At 32.4% G+C, this 14380-nt stretch overlaps 1 protein-coding gene across 3 annotated transcripts in view; it reads right to left on the bottom strand.

Annotated features, from left to right (window-relative positions):
• The window catches only part of DPY19L2 (dpy-19 like 2), a 77993-nt gene that overhangs the window by 22200 nt on the left and 41413 nt on the right, over positions 1-14380 (bottom strand). For 2 of the 3 annotated variants that reach the window (XM_010955387.3, XM_045516953.2), the window contains exons 11-16: positions 13764-13850; positions 10515-10574; positions 7959-8039; positions 5842-5943; positions 4716-4787; positions 2282-2328 (exon numbers count right to left, since the gene is read on the bottom strand). In XM_010955387.3, coding sequence (XP_010953689.1) covers positions 2282-2328; positions 4716-4787; positions 5842-5943; positions 7959-8039; positions 10515-10574; positions 13764-13850 — 449 coding nt within the window. The remainder of the gene's footprint in view (positions 1-2281; positions 2329-4715; positions 4788-5841; positions 5944-7958; positions 8040-10514; positions 10575-13763; positions 13851-14380) is intronic. The other variant, XM_045516952.2, reaches the window with a different exon arrangement.

The following is a 14380-nucleotide window of genomic DNA, read 5'->3' as shown; positions in this document are numbered from 1 at the left end:
TTAAATATATGTGTATTTATTTGGCAAAAAAATGAAAGCTATGAAACAGAATATGGAGAAATATTTTTATGATGGGGGAGGTATTTTCTATGCACAGAAATTAACACAGGAAACAGAAAATGTACAGTTGTGATTGTATAGAAATTTTAAGCTTCTATAAAGCAATCACCATTAACAAACTATAAACTGACATCCTAGAATAAACTATATTATACACATAGTAGACAAAAGATTACGGTCTGTAATATTAAAAAAAACACCGCAAATCAACCTTCTAACAGTCAAAAAGGAATACAAATAGCTAACAGATATATGGAAAGAAGAAAAACTTCAGTGGTAAGGCTTATAAAATAAAATGAGTTACTTTTTAAAAAACTATCAGTTAGAAAATATTAAAAGTTTAACAATACTGGTGTTCATGGAGATGCAGAACATGGACACTCTTAACATTATATGTTCTCAGCACTTAATCAAATTGTAAAGCATTCCTATCTTACGATCCCATAAGCAGCCTCATTTCAAATATTCCAAATATTAAATATTCTAAACACTGAAATAAGTGTGCAAACAAATACGTACAAGGATGTTAATTACTTATAGCATTGGTTGTTATGACAAAAAGATAAATATAATCTAAACCTTCACTGATGTAGGAATGGCTTAGTAGACAGTAGTCACTCATGATGATAAACAATAAAATGTGCAGACTACTACAAAGTATGAGGAAGACCTAGGCAGATGTCCAAGATATGTTGTTAAAAGAAAGTAAAGTTACAGAATAATACCATTTAAAAAAATACATTGTGTTTTTGGAATTGTTTTCTGGAAAGATACATACAAAGCCACTTACAATCAGTACCAACGAGGAATGCATCTAAGAGAGGAGAACATTTCCTCTTTTCCTGATATACCATTTTGTCTGACTGTGTTACTATAAGCATGTACAGTCGACCTTTGAACAACATGGAGGTAAGGGGTACAGTTGAAAATCCAAGTATAAATTACACTCAGCCCTCCATACACTTGGTTCCTCCATATCCCAGGATTCAGCCAACCACAGATCTAGTAGTAGTGTAGTATTTACTACTGAAAAAAGATCTATGTATAAGTGCAGTTCAAATTCATGTTTTTCAACAGTCAACTGTGTAATTTTTGTGATTTAAAGGGCCCCTCTGCCCATACACATAGAGAGAGCTATCACTTTCAGGAATGTAATCACCAAGAAAGACCTCCTTATTCTGAGTTAAGTGTCTTTAACCAATTGGCCCCCTCAGGTCTGTCTTCTTCCAGACTACATCTTCTCAAATATTTGAAGACAGCTGCCATGAACCTCTCAATCTTCTATTATCCAATTAAATATCCCAAGTTTTTTTTTTTTTTTGCAGTCCTTATGTGAATAGTTTTCAGGGCTCTAAAAACACTCTTTTTAGAATGGCAAGACATTTCCCTGAGGTCCATCTGAGTAGAACAAAGTAGAGTGGATCTATTTACCCTCTTGATTTGGAAATGATTTCAACAAATAAAATTTGTACTATTTCAACCGTAAGATTCTAATTAGTTCTTCTGACAACCATTCAAAACTGTTTGCTGAAAATATAAGCATGGGGTATAGGATTCATGGAAACTCTCTGTACTACCTTCACAATTTTTCTGTAAATCTAAAACTGTCCTAAAAATAAATCTACATATCTACAAACATAATATGTAAGTTCAATTAAGATTTTCCTCAGAAGGAAGTTTTCTTCACGATTTACTTCTCATGCCTGTAGCAATGTATGATTTATTTGAGTTGTTATATTTTCTCATATATGTTTATATCATAATTCTAGTGACTACTAAAACTGAAAAGAAATGTGATAAAACAAATAGTTTTAACCATAAATGTAGGAAAAAAAACTATTTCATGAATATTCAGAAAAACTAATAAGTATGCTTTCTTTGAAGGTTAAAAAAAGAATTGTCAAAATAAAACTTTAGCTTACTTCTTTTTACTGACTTTAAATTGCAGTGGTATATGAAAATTAAACTAAATCAATTTAAACTGAGTTAATTCACAAATATAAATACCTCCAAAACAAGTCCAAATACACAAAAGAGAGATAGCCATAAGAATAATACATTCGATCTTTTTTTTTTTAAGAAAACATCTAAGTTTGGTGCATGTCTCCTTTTTAAATCATAATGCTGAAGTTTAATTACATTCATCTGGAAAACTGATATTACAGTAAATTATTTAATAACTGAATATGGTGTGATTTAAAAACAACTATGATATAATTACCTTAGATAAGTGTTTGTAGATAAGACACACAAAATATCACGAAAGGCCTGTGAATAGAACCAAATCAATGAAACTTCTAAGGAATTAAGTTGACATTTAAAATGCCCTGATTCATTAATATAAACACCCCCACTAGGAAGAAGTCTTCTTATTGTTAAAGTGAGTTCTCAGGAACAGTTTGATCCCAACTCTACCTCAAGCAGATAATTTCCTGAAGTTGTAACCTCTTTTTCCATTAAAAAAAAAAGTATTGGAGTAAATCTTTCAGCTCTAAAATTCTAAGCTTTTATATGTGGATAACTTCTTACTAGAGTTTAAGTTTATATTGTACTGGGAGACGGGTGGGCTGTAGGTGGGGGATTTGCTTCCACAAAGGCGGCAGCTTCCTCCAGGTACTTGGAGAGACTATTTTATCTTGACCTTCCAAGTGAATTAGGAATCTCTATCTACACAGTCTATATTCCAACTTCACTCAAAACTCCCAATTACTATAAAATTAGCTGTGGCATATCTGCTTCCCTGATCTATCTCAGCCTAGAGGGACTGCTACCGAAGCCTTGAGAACACTTATCAAAATGTACCAGATGGTGATGAGGGAGGGAGAGGGGGAGGAGTGAAGGGGAATGTGGACGCCAACTTTGGCCAAAAAGACTTTAGCAGCAATTATACACAACTTAAGATAAAGAAATTAACGGGGAACTTGAAATTTTGCACTCTACATGATACGTGGTTTGTAAAGTCACAGATACATTCTGAAAAAAATACATAGTTAAATTTGGACTCTAATTTTAAATGAAATCTAAGTTTAGAATTTTTAATGTCTCTCACTGATTCAAGAGCATCCTGCATGGAAGAATGTTTCAAGTAACATAAATGAGATTACAATCATTTTGGCAAGCAAAAGTCTATTGAAAGGTATAGATAATAGAATATATTCATTTATAGGAGACTGAGATTCAATATTGTCACAGGAAAATTATAGTAGACATGCCTTCCTCCTTCCCTTCCCAGAAGTGATTCCACACAAGTAATAGTTAAATGAACATCAGAAGTATCCTTGAGATGGAAAATAAGCCACAATAGAATGGTAAAGGCTGAAGGGTTTATGTGGATGCAGAAAGGAGTGAAGCTTTAACAGCCACAGGAAGGCATGTGTGCAAGAGCCTGTTAGTGCACATGCATGGTTCGAGCTGTGGTGTGTTTTGGGGCTAGTATTATGTTTATGAGTCTTGGATCTTAGATCTTAACTTTTTTTAAATAGTTAATAGTAGATCTAGTTATCATTTTCTCCTGTGCTGGATATCTCCCCACTGAATAGTTAATTCCTGCAATAGTCCCTCCAGGTGGAGCCTTGTAAGAATCCCACAATTTGCCATGATGGACTAGAGCAGGCTAGTGGAGAAAATCTGCAACTTGAGATAGGTAGGGCCAGAGCAATGGAGAGCAGCCATCTTGTGTGTAGTTTACCCATGCCTTCTCATTACCTCTATCTGCCCTCTTTCCAAGTGGTCCCTAGGGAACTAGATCAAGGGTAAAACAACAGAGATATAGAGGAAGATGACTTTCTCGGTCATAAATTATTCATAGTCTACGTGAAAACAAAGCAATGAGAAATGTGGGAACTGCAACTACATAGAGAAGATATGCAATTTGACTTTAAATATAGAACACTGGCTTCAACAGGACCAAGCAATAGAGAAATAATGTTACTGCTATCTGCTTAAAAGCACAAAATAAATACACACTGACTTAATGTAGGAAAACTTTAAAATGATATAAATAAAGATGGTTCAAAATTGCTAAAAACTGAGGACCAACTGTCTTTAATCAGGCTTTCAGATAAATCACTCCCAGACCAAAAAAATCTTCCAGTGGTATTTTAAACATTATTTCTTCTATTGTGATAACAGTGTGAAAACAGTGAACAATAGAGAATGATTTTTTTAATGGCTATAAAAATTTCTCCTATTCATTTCTCAGAATGGATCAATATTTCTTTGAATGTGCTTTATATGTGAAGGATACCAACGTGGCCACTGTACTTTTCTTTCATAGTACCTATAACAATTGCAGCTCTTTAATTATTTGGGAAATTATTGGTTTACTCTTCCCTCCCTACTCCAAGACCTTGAGTTTCAAAATAGGGGTGGGCCTGTCTTATTTGTCAAGTGTACCTACAATGTTAATGTAGTTCTTGGTACATAGAGAATAATCAACAAATTTCTTTTGAAAGAAAAGATAAAAATAGCCTTTCAAACTTGGCTTTCAGGGAAAGAAAAACCCGCATATAATACTAGATAAAGAAAAATCTGAATAAAAAAAGTTTTGTAGGGAGGGGAGGAGGTCACCCTAAAAAGACAGAATTCTGAGCTATTAGCATTAATCTAAGTCCTGGTCTTGAACCCAAAAGCAAGCAAAAAAAATTTTTAAATACCTTTTTAAAGATAAAATAAGTAATCATCATAACAACTGGAAGCAATAATGTCTTTGTGTATCTCAGTGGTGTCTGAAATATACCAAATTATTCAAAACAGTCATTTATTAAATTTTACATTAAATGAGGAAAAATCTATATCAAATTAAGTGTCAAAATACAATGTTGTAAAGGTGAAAATATCTTTGTCATTAACAGAATACATACTTATCAAGTTGCATCTTCTAATATAAGAAGCAAAATGATAAAAAAAACAGTTATAACAAGTACATCAAAAAATTTAGTGATAATAACTATTCAACCGAAATTAGCCATGGATATTATTTTTTCCTTTCTTTTGGTTTTATCTTTCCCTTACTTATATAATAGAAAGTTTTAAAATGTGTGTTTACTGATCCCTGGTCCCTAGATTATCATTTCCTGGGCTGCAAAATTCTATTGCTTTCATTTGTGAAACTACAGAACTAACAAGGGAGACAGTTAACCTAAGTAATTACTGTAAGTATAAATAAGTACTAAAATAATATCAGCAGTTAGATAATTCTCATGAATGATGGCAGAGAGTGATTTACCATGTAACTAAATTACATATCTCTCAAAGGGAGGAACCAAGTCATTTTCCTCTCTGTATTCCTATAGCATACTGCCTCACAGATAATTAGTGGTCAGTAATCAATTTTGAATGAATTGGATAGGTAAGAGAATAATACAAGGTTAGTAGTATAACTTTCTTGGCAACATCTTATTTTAAAATTTTATAATATTTGGGATATTTAGTGAAATTTTTAAATAACAAAAATGAGAATGTGGGTTTATTTTTCCTGAGTGGTCCCATACCTCCAACTGATCTAGATTATTACAAGTAATTGAACTGTAATGATAATAATTCACTGTGGGTCATATAGTATGTTATGCCCTCTCCTTGGTAGGGGCCATTGTTTACTGATGTTACACATAAGAAAACAAGTGAGGAAGGCCATATGATTAGCAAAAGTTACCATAAAAATGATAAAGTAAGTAAGTTGGGTGTTTCTGAATAAAAATTTTGAGTTTCAGATTAAAAGGAAAGCTTAAGAGCAAGAACCCATCATATCCATAGAGAAGGAAAAAAAAAGAAATTTCAAACCGCTTTTTCCATGAAGTCAAATTCAGGAGCACAAGTGTAAATTAAAGTATCAAAATCTGTGTATCTTAAGATTCTGGCTGCTATAAGGTCACTCAGGCGTATCTGGAAAAAAATAAAGTAAAACAAATTAAAATTACACAAATAATTATAGTCAATAATAACTGGTTTGATGTAACAATAAAAAAAAAAAGTTTAAAAGGAAGATAAATCCAAGGTACATGGATGCCCCTCAAAGAAAACAAACAACAAAAATACAGTGAACCATACATGCTATGCCCTGAATTACAAAGAAAATAAAAACAAAGAGAAATATCAAGAGAAATGAAAAGGAAAATGAGGTCAGGAAAAATAAGCAGGGAAGACGAGAAGTGAGCTAAAATCAACATTTGCTTGACACAAATCACCATGCAGTTCATCATGAAACTTTTAATCAGATCATTTACCAAGAAAAAAAAATTTCATGTTAACTCCTTTCACTACAAATTGTAAATCATCAGCAAATTTTCCATGTACTGCCATTTTCACAAAGCCTCAGACACTGATCACAATCTTTGGTGCTTCTTGAATTTTTCAGACATACATTCAAGCCATTAAATATGAGAGTTATTCTTCATAAGAATGATAACTATACATACCACTCTGATTTCGTTACTTGATCTCCAAGGCCTTTAAAATAAACACCACTAACCAAATCCAATGCAGAACTCCTATTTTCTACTCATTATTTACTACCTACTTCAGTGAGACAATTATTTTTACACTGGTTTCTCAGAAGGCCAGAAAAAGAAAAATATCTGGCATTAATGCAAATTATTTTATAAGGACATAAATTATTTTATATCAACTTTGATGACTATGGTTTTTATTTACTCATGATTCCCCTTATCTACCAGTACCAAGGATAATTTAGAGCTGACTTAATTTTTCTAATTTACAGTAGGCCTGGTGACTAATAATAATTTAACCAAACCACGTTAGTTGCACATCTGTCTCACAGCTGTCACATAGAAGTCACTTAAGAATACCAAGGGAATGTGTGTGTGTGTTCAGGATTTGTAAAGAGTTGGGTGACAATATGGTGTAAGGCAAGAAAGAAAATCACAGGTCAATTTAGTAGATAAAAAAATAATTTAGAGGGCCTAAATATAGTTTACCATAAAATATATATCCCCTACAGAATAAAAAATTAAGAACAATAAAAAGAACAACAGCAGCAAAGAAACCTAATAAACCACTATGCAGAGGTAACAATAAATGGCAAATAAATCTTTATATTTTGAAATTGTATTTAACATGAACATGTATCCAGGCTCAAATCTACTGGACAGTGATAACACAGGGCCTTTTAGAGAGTAACTACCATAATCCATTGTTAAAGTTGAAGCAATTTCAGCATGAGATAGGGTCCTAATTGGAGAGTGCTAGATAAGGTGAATTTCAGAGTGGGTTATTGTATGCTACACTCTTCTATGCTCATATCCAAACACAAAGTGCTGAAAATAAAAGTTAAATTCATGCATTATTTTCTATTCTCTAAAGAAATTAGTTAATAGGAACTTATGCTTTGAAAAGGGCCATTATTTAAGGTATTAACCTTAAAACAGACAGAAACACCATGCATGAGGGATAAGTGGTCCATATGTTTTCTAGAAGATGAAAAGATAATTTTTATCATTATCTTTATACAAGAAAAACTTCAATAATATCAAATCATTTCTTAATTTTAATCTATGATTATAAATAAAACTATATTGAGATTTTAAGTTCTATATTTCAAAGCTGAGTACAGACTGCTCATATGTTAACATTTACAACAAACTAATAACTTACTAAATAAATTATTTGTATTTTAACCAAAATATAAGCAACTACTTAATATATTTTTTTTCCTGGAAGGCTAAGTCAGAATTCATTGGTACACTTTTTTCTTGGTGGGTTGAAAAAATCACTGAACTGCAGAGTTTCAGTACAGACTCTGCCAGTAAATAACTATCTTGAGACCTTGAAGAAGGCACTTTAACCTCTATAAAATGAAGAGGCAAAAACAGGTGGTTTAAAAGTCTTTATCCAACTACATATTTATAGAAATTTTAATGTTTTAGCTAGAAAGTACTTACATGGTCTGAAACACCTAAAATTTTAGATGTCAGAAATTTCAAAATGATTGTTCCACAAAACCAAGCACAACCTTGAATTACCTAGAATACAAACAAAATAGATAGAAGGCTGAGGAACAAAAGGCCCTGCATCCTGGTAATCAACAAACCTTCAATTAACAAATCTTAAGTGAGAGGGAAACACAAACTTAAAAATTTTTTTAAAATATGATAATGAGAACTACATATTAGAAGCTAAGGGAGACATATAAAACAATGATCAGAACAAAATTCATAACACCAAAAACTTTTATCAATAAAAATAAGAGTAGAGATAAATTAACACTTTGACTCAAATATCTAGATAAAGAATAACAAAATAAACCAAAGCAAACACATGAAAGGAAACACTCAGGAGAATATTCTTCTATTGTATTTACACCTATCTGTATCCATCTTGTTGTCTTTGCATTCCTGGGATGAACCCAATTTGGTAAGAATGGACTATCGCTTATATATATTTATATATACCTATCTGGCTATTCTTGAGTTGTTAACCTTTTCTTTTGCATTTTTATCCATAGAGTGTTTTCAGTCTAGGTGGAATTTAAAATCCATGTTCATGAGTAAGAATAAGCTTAATCATACTGTCCTTGCCTGACCTTAGTACTGAGATTTAGATTACCAGTGAGGTTTCATTTCCCTTCTTGTAAGGGTTCTCATTCCTTATGATACGCACTGAGTTCCTCTTGGTGTTTTTGAGTAAATTTCATAAACCCAGTTTAATATTTACCTCGTAATCAAAAATTGGGATCTCCTATTAAGCACTGAATTTCTTCCTACTGAGGAAAACTGTCAAGTGAATCACTTAGGCCTAAAAGCACTTGCTTAGGCTTTATGTTGTAAATATTTACCTTTGCTAAAGATACATAAAAGCTAAAAATAGAGAATACTTAATACCTAGGAAGGTGAAAAAAAAGAATCTTTCTTGTAATTTACCACATGATAGCAAAGAATATGAAAATTAGATTATGATCAATCCTAAGTGACCATTTTTTCTATATACTGTTTCAATGCCATGCGATGCAGAAACCTAAGAACCTCCTCATTTTCAAGTTTTCCAATTATGACAGAGCAAGATATGCAATATAATCTTTATTCCACAAGCATGTAAGAATCACTTGGAGTAACAAAACAGGTGTCTTTGTAAGAAAAAGTATTAGTTCACAAAATATCTTTGCTTTTTCTTTTTGATTGTCTTCTCAAAAATAGCCATAAGGGGCCAGAATATCTTTTGTGTTGTTTAGATGACTACCATGATTCACTTCTTCCGTTTGCAAGATATTGACAGTATTAATTATATCAGTTTCAAAATACAAATATAAGCTGAACATTCATTATATTTTAACTTTCTCTCTTAGATTTGTTTCTTTGAAATTCTTATGTTGAAAGCTTAATTTTTTTCAGTCTAAAATTGAAAATATTCAAGACAATAAATTTTCCTCTGAGTACAACTTTGGCAGAATCTCCTAAATGTCCACAGACACTGTTCTATTCACTGTCATTTTTCAATGATTTGTAATTAAGATTTTGACTTTCTTTTGAGTTTAATTATTAAATAAAAATCTTTAAATTTTCTGTTGATTTCTTGGTTTACTCTTAAAAAAAAATCATTGTCGATTTTTCTGAAGTAAAAAAAAATCACATATTAGAAGGGTCATGTCAATAACTTAAGTGTATTTTCACCATCGGGGATGAAAGAGTGCTTCCAGCAATGAGAAACTGGCAATTAATTCCGTTTTGTTCTTTTGTATTCTAAGTGGAAATCTACCTTATTATCATACCATAACTTTTCCAGTTTTACCCTATCAATATATGACATGTAATTACACAGTTCTACAACACAGCAGATTTTATTTTTTAATAGGGATACATTAAAGACCCAGAGAAAAAGAATGAATGTCTTCTGCCTGATATTATGAGAATTAGTAGTTGCAGTGCCTACGCACTAATGTATCTATTTTACTTTATAACATAACACATAAACATAGAGGTAACATGGGCCATCCATTTGTCTATTTGAGAAGAAGTCAAACAAAGATCAGGTAGTGGCTGAGCTGAAATAAGAAGGGACTGGGAGATTGTAGGGAAAACATTTAAAGGCTAAAAATAATAGAGGCTAAAGTTGGAAGCTGAAGGAAAGAGACATGATGGGTAAATATAGAAAAAAAAGGGAAAGTGGGGACAGAACTACAGACTGAGTTATTTTGAAGAGAAGGTTAATAAATCTAAAGAGAGAAACTCAAAGTAAATAGAAATAAATTTAAGAGGCAAGGTAGTAGGTGTAAAGCAGAATGAAAGGTAAAGGAAGAAAGGACTGAAGGTAGCACTGAAATAAACTAACCTCTTGAAAATGACTTGTAGATGTCGATAAGGACTATTTCCCACCTTACCTAAGTAGCTATTTGTAAGATTTATTCACTATAAATCATTCAATTTTTAAAGTATGTTATCTGTATTCAGTTTATAGAAAGAAAAAAAATTTGAAGAAATTGTGTTAAAAATGTTGAACCTTACCCAAAAGTGGAGTTCAGATACTCCCAATCTTTGAAGTTTATTTCTCTTTAGAATTATCACCTAAAATGCATGATATAAAATAAAACAATTAAATAAAATTAACATTTATATTTCATATGAATGATAAATTTCAAAAATTACATGGCCACCCCCTTCCATCTTGGCTATTACCAGCCATTTTCCTTCTTAATTGTTGATTTTTCCAAATTTGGACATGGAAAATTTCCTTGGAGTGAGAGCCAAATGCTTTGTAAACCAAAAAGTTGACTCTAGAATCAACTTAATTCCTCAGTGAGTTACTTAGGACATTTTATGCAGAGCAACACTCTGAGGAGGTAGATGGTATGGGGGAGGTATGTCCATACAAATGTATATGTCAGTTACCTAGCAAAATTAGTGGTCTAAAGTAACACGAAAATCCTTCCTCTCCAAACTCTCAAATATTTTAAAATGTTAAAGAAAATGCCTAATTGAATTTATAAGAAAGAAAAGGAATCTTCCAGGTGTCAGAAAAGAAGGTGATTTTAAAAACTAAAACATTAATTAGGAGAGAACCTATGGCAGTCTTTGAGGCGGCCTGTAGAAGGGGGCTACAAATATGGGCTTGTATTAAAAGGGAGGGCAGCAGAAGAGAACTTGGGACTATGAAAGGTAAGAAATTAGAATTAAGACTCATGCATACAGCTGGGGTCCCCCAAAACCATACCCTTAGTGCTATCACCTGAATGTTTATGTCCTTCCATTACATCCATATGTTGAAAACTTGATCCTCAGTGTGACATATTTAGAGGTGGAACTTCTGTGAGGTAATTAGATCATGAGGGTAGAGCCCTCATAAATGGGATTAAGGGCCCTTCTGAGAAGAGACACGAGAGAGATGATGCCTCTCACCAACGTGTGAAAATACAATGAAGATATCTGTCTACAAAGCAAGAAGAGAGCCCTCACCAAGAACCAAGTCAGTTGACACCTTGATGTTGTACTTGCCAGCATCTAGGACTGTAAAAAATAGACATCTGTTAAGCCATCCAGTCTAGTATTTTTGTTAGAGCAGCCCAAATCGACAAAGGCATGCAGGGAATGGAAATACTCCTCCTACTATTTTACAAGTTGATAAGGTATTTGTTTATTACCAAGTTTGTGTTGGGAAAAAAAAAAGCTTCCAACGAGAAACTGAAATCTTAGGCCTGTGTATTTTTTAGATTTGGAGGAGAATTTTGCATCATCTAATTAGTCCTACGTGAGCCAGGATTCCTGAACTTTCAACAACAGGAAAATATAAATGCACCAGATTACAAACTGCAAAACTGTTTGTAAACACGAAATACAAGAAGCAACCCAAATGCCCAGACATAGAACAGTGGTTAAATTATCTATAGAGCATGCAGAGGAGAATATATACTATGAAATTATAGGAAAGAATAAAGATCTCCATGAACAGATATGGAATAATATCCAGGATACGTTGTCAAGTGATACCCAGGATAGACTGATAAATCAAAACACAAAACATAGTGGTATGCTGCCTTCATGTAAGTGAGAGATAATATTTAAAATAGATTTCTGTGTAAAATGTCACCATTTTACCATCCCTACTGAATTAATGGATCTGGTATCAAGCACTGATGGCTGCTATCATAAAACCAGAGTCATCAGATAATATGTGCCTCCTGATTATAGACTTGCCAAAGGGATTAAATCAGAACCTGTCCAAGTTTTAGACCCAATAATTAATATATTATAAATACAGAATACAAAGGAAGATGTAAAGCTGCACCATGAGGACTCCGAGAGAAAAATCAAGACCACAGAACCCTTCACATGTTCAATGGCCCAGGTTCTTCAACAAATAAATTTTCTGGGGGAAAAACCAAGGAGACATATTGAAAACCTGTAGCTAAAAATAAAAATGTAAATGCTGAAACTATAAAGAAAAGTTTGATGTGATTACCATAGTCAAGACAGACACTACTGTTTTAGAGGAGTGCAAGGGAGTCATAACTGAGGCACGTTACAGGGAGGGCTTCTAGAATGGTTAGAAAAATTCTAGTTTTGACTTGATGGTAGTTTAAGGATGTTTGCCAAATAGTTCATTTATCAGTAATTATCAGTACTGGTCAGAACTAAGTCAGTATATAAAACATCTGTTTTAAGAAGTTTCCTATATCTGTGTTATATTTTAAAGTAAAAAATGTTTTCATAAAAAAAGGTGGATGAGCACACTATTATAAGTCCTCTACTTTGTAACGCTGGAAAAATTTGACAAAATGTTGAAAAGAAAGAACCTATGTCTTTTGGGAGAGAGAAAGAAGAATACTTACTATGAAGCAAAAAAAGAGTTGTGGGGGAAAAAAAATTAAAACTTACATCCCAAAAGATTCCACCAATGCACCATACATGGAAAAGTGCTGTATTTTGGTATTTCTGTAGTAAGTGTCATTTCTGATTATTGTGGAAAGAGAACATCCCAGGAGCATTCCAAGGGGAAGAACATTCCAGGTTCTGGCTTATGAATACCAGAAATGTGATTATAAGGTAATAAAACTGATTTACTGAACCACCATTCCAAATACAACTGCAAATGAATGTTATTTCATCAAAGTAATTCACATGAGGAAACTATATACTTCTCTAATTATGTTGTCATTGCTCAAAACAGTTCAGAACTCCTCTTTACTAACAACTTTCAGAGAAAGTTGCAAGAAAATTGGTCTTATTATTTTATTGTCGTGCCATATTTTGATCAAGATCTGTATTACCCAGCCCAATCACCCATCTTTTTCACAAGAGTTTGGTCGTTTCCAGAAATCAAATCCACCCTTGAAAGATGAAGATTTGCCACCATTGAGGATATTCAAAAGAATGTGCCACCGTCTGTGAAAGCAATTCAGAGGAGTTCCAAAAATGCTCTGGGCAATGGTAGTGTCACTTCAATATGTATTTAGCCTACTTGAAGTGACTTCTGAAAGAAATAACTAATTTTTATCATAAATTAAGGCATACTTTAAAAAGTAAGCCTTATTACCTTATGAGTTTAAAAAAAATTTACTTGGGCATTGCCTTAAAAATGTAAACTTTCATTATATTATTTTTCAAGGATGAGACAGGGAAAAAGCATTATCTGGGGAAAATTTTTCATGTGAGTAATAATCCAGAAAGGGCCCTGTTTAGTCTCCTAAATCTATGAGATGGGTAAACTGCTATTTGACAGGTTAAAAATAAATCTTCATGAGCTTAAGAAACACTTACCAATGTCATTAACAAAGATGAAGAATAATAAGACGATAAATACATTGGATTTCCAAACATCAACACAAAACAAAGGAGAACTGAAATCTAAGAATTGAAGGAAAAAACACATTTTATAGTCATTAGACAGCATAATGTGTCCTTTTCTGCAGGGATGTATCATTTCTAATACAAATTATATTTGCATAAATAAGATTAAAAGATAGATCTTGACCAAGTGATAACAGAATTTCAACATATTTATAGATTCTAAGTATTTTCAACATCATAAATACTATATAGCAGAATTTAATTTTTTCTCTATTTGCAACTTTGTAGAAATAAAATAGAAAAAAAACTATTGTTTCTATTGATTCAATAATGGAGAAAGACTTATAAGTCTTAGTTTTCTAATCTTATTTTTTGTTGAACTACTTGAATATTTCCATCACTAATGAAGGTTTATTTTATGTTCTTATCTAAAAGATTTTTAGTTTTTATTTTCCTAAGGGAGATGTGTTTGGAGAGTAAGATAAAAACAATAATGCAAAACATCAATTTTACAGAGTGTTACACTCATGCGACGTGTTAAAAATCTCAAGCCTCAGGGAGAAAAGGCAGTTTCAAAAGTAGTGACA

Source organism: Camelus bactrianus, chromosome 7 (assembly GCF_048773025.1).
Source record: "Camelus bactrianus isolate YW-2024 breed Bactrian camel chromosome 7, ASM4877302v1, whole genome shotgun sequence".
Taxonomy (NCBI): Eukaryota; Metazoa; Chordata; class Mammalia; order Artiodactyla; family Camelidae; genus Camelus; species Camelus bactrianus.
Note: the sequence above shows the minus strand (reverse complement) of the source record. Positions and strands in the feature narration are given on the sequence as shown.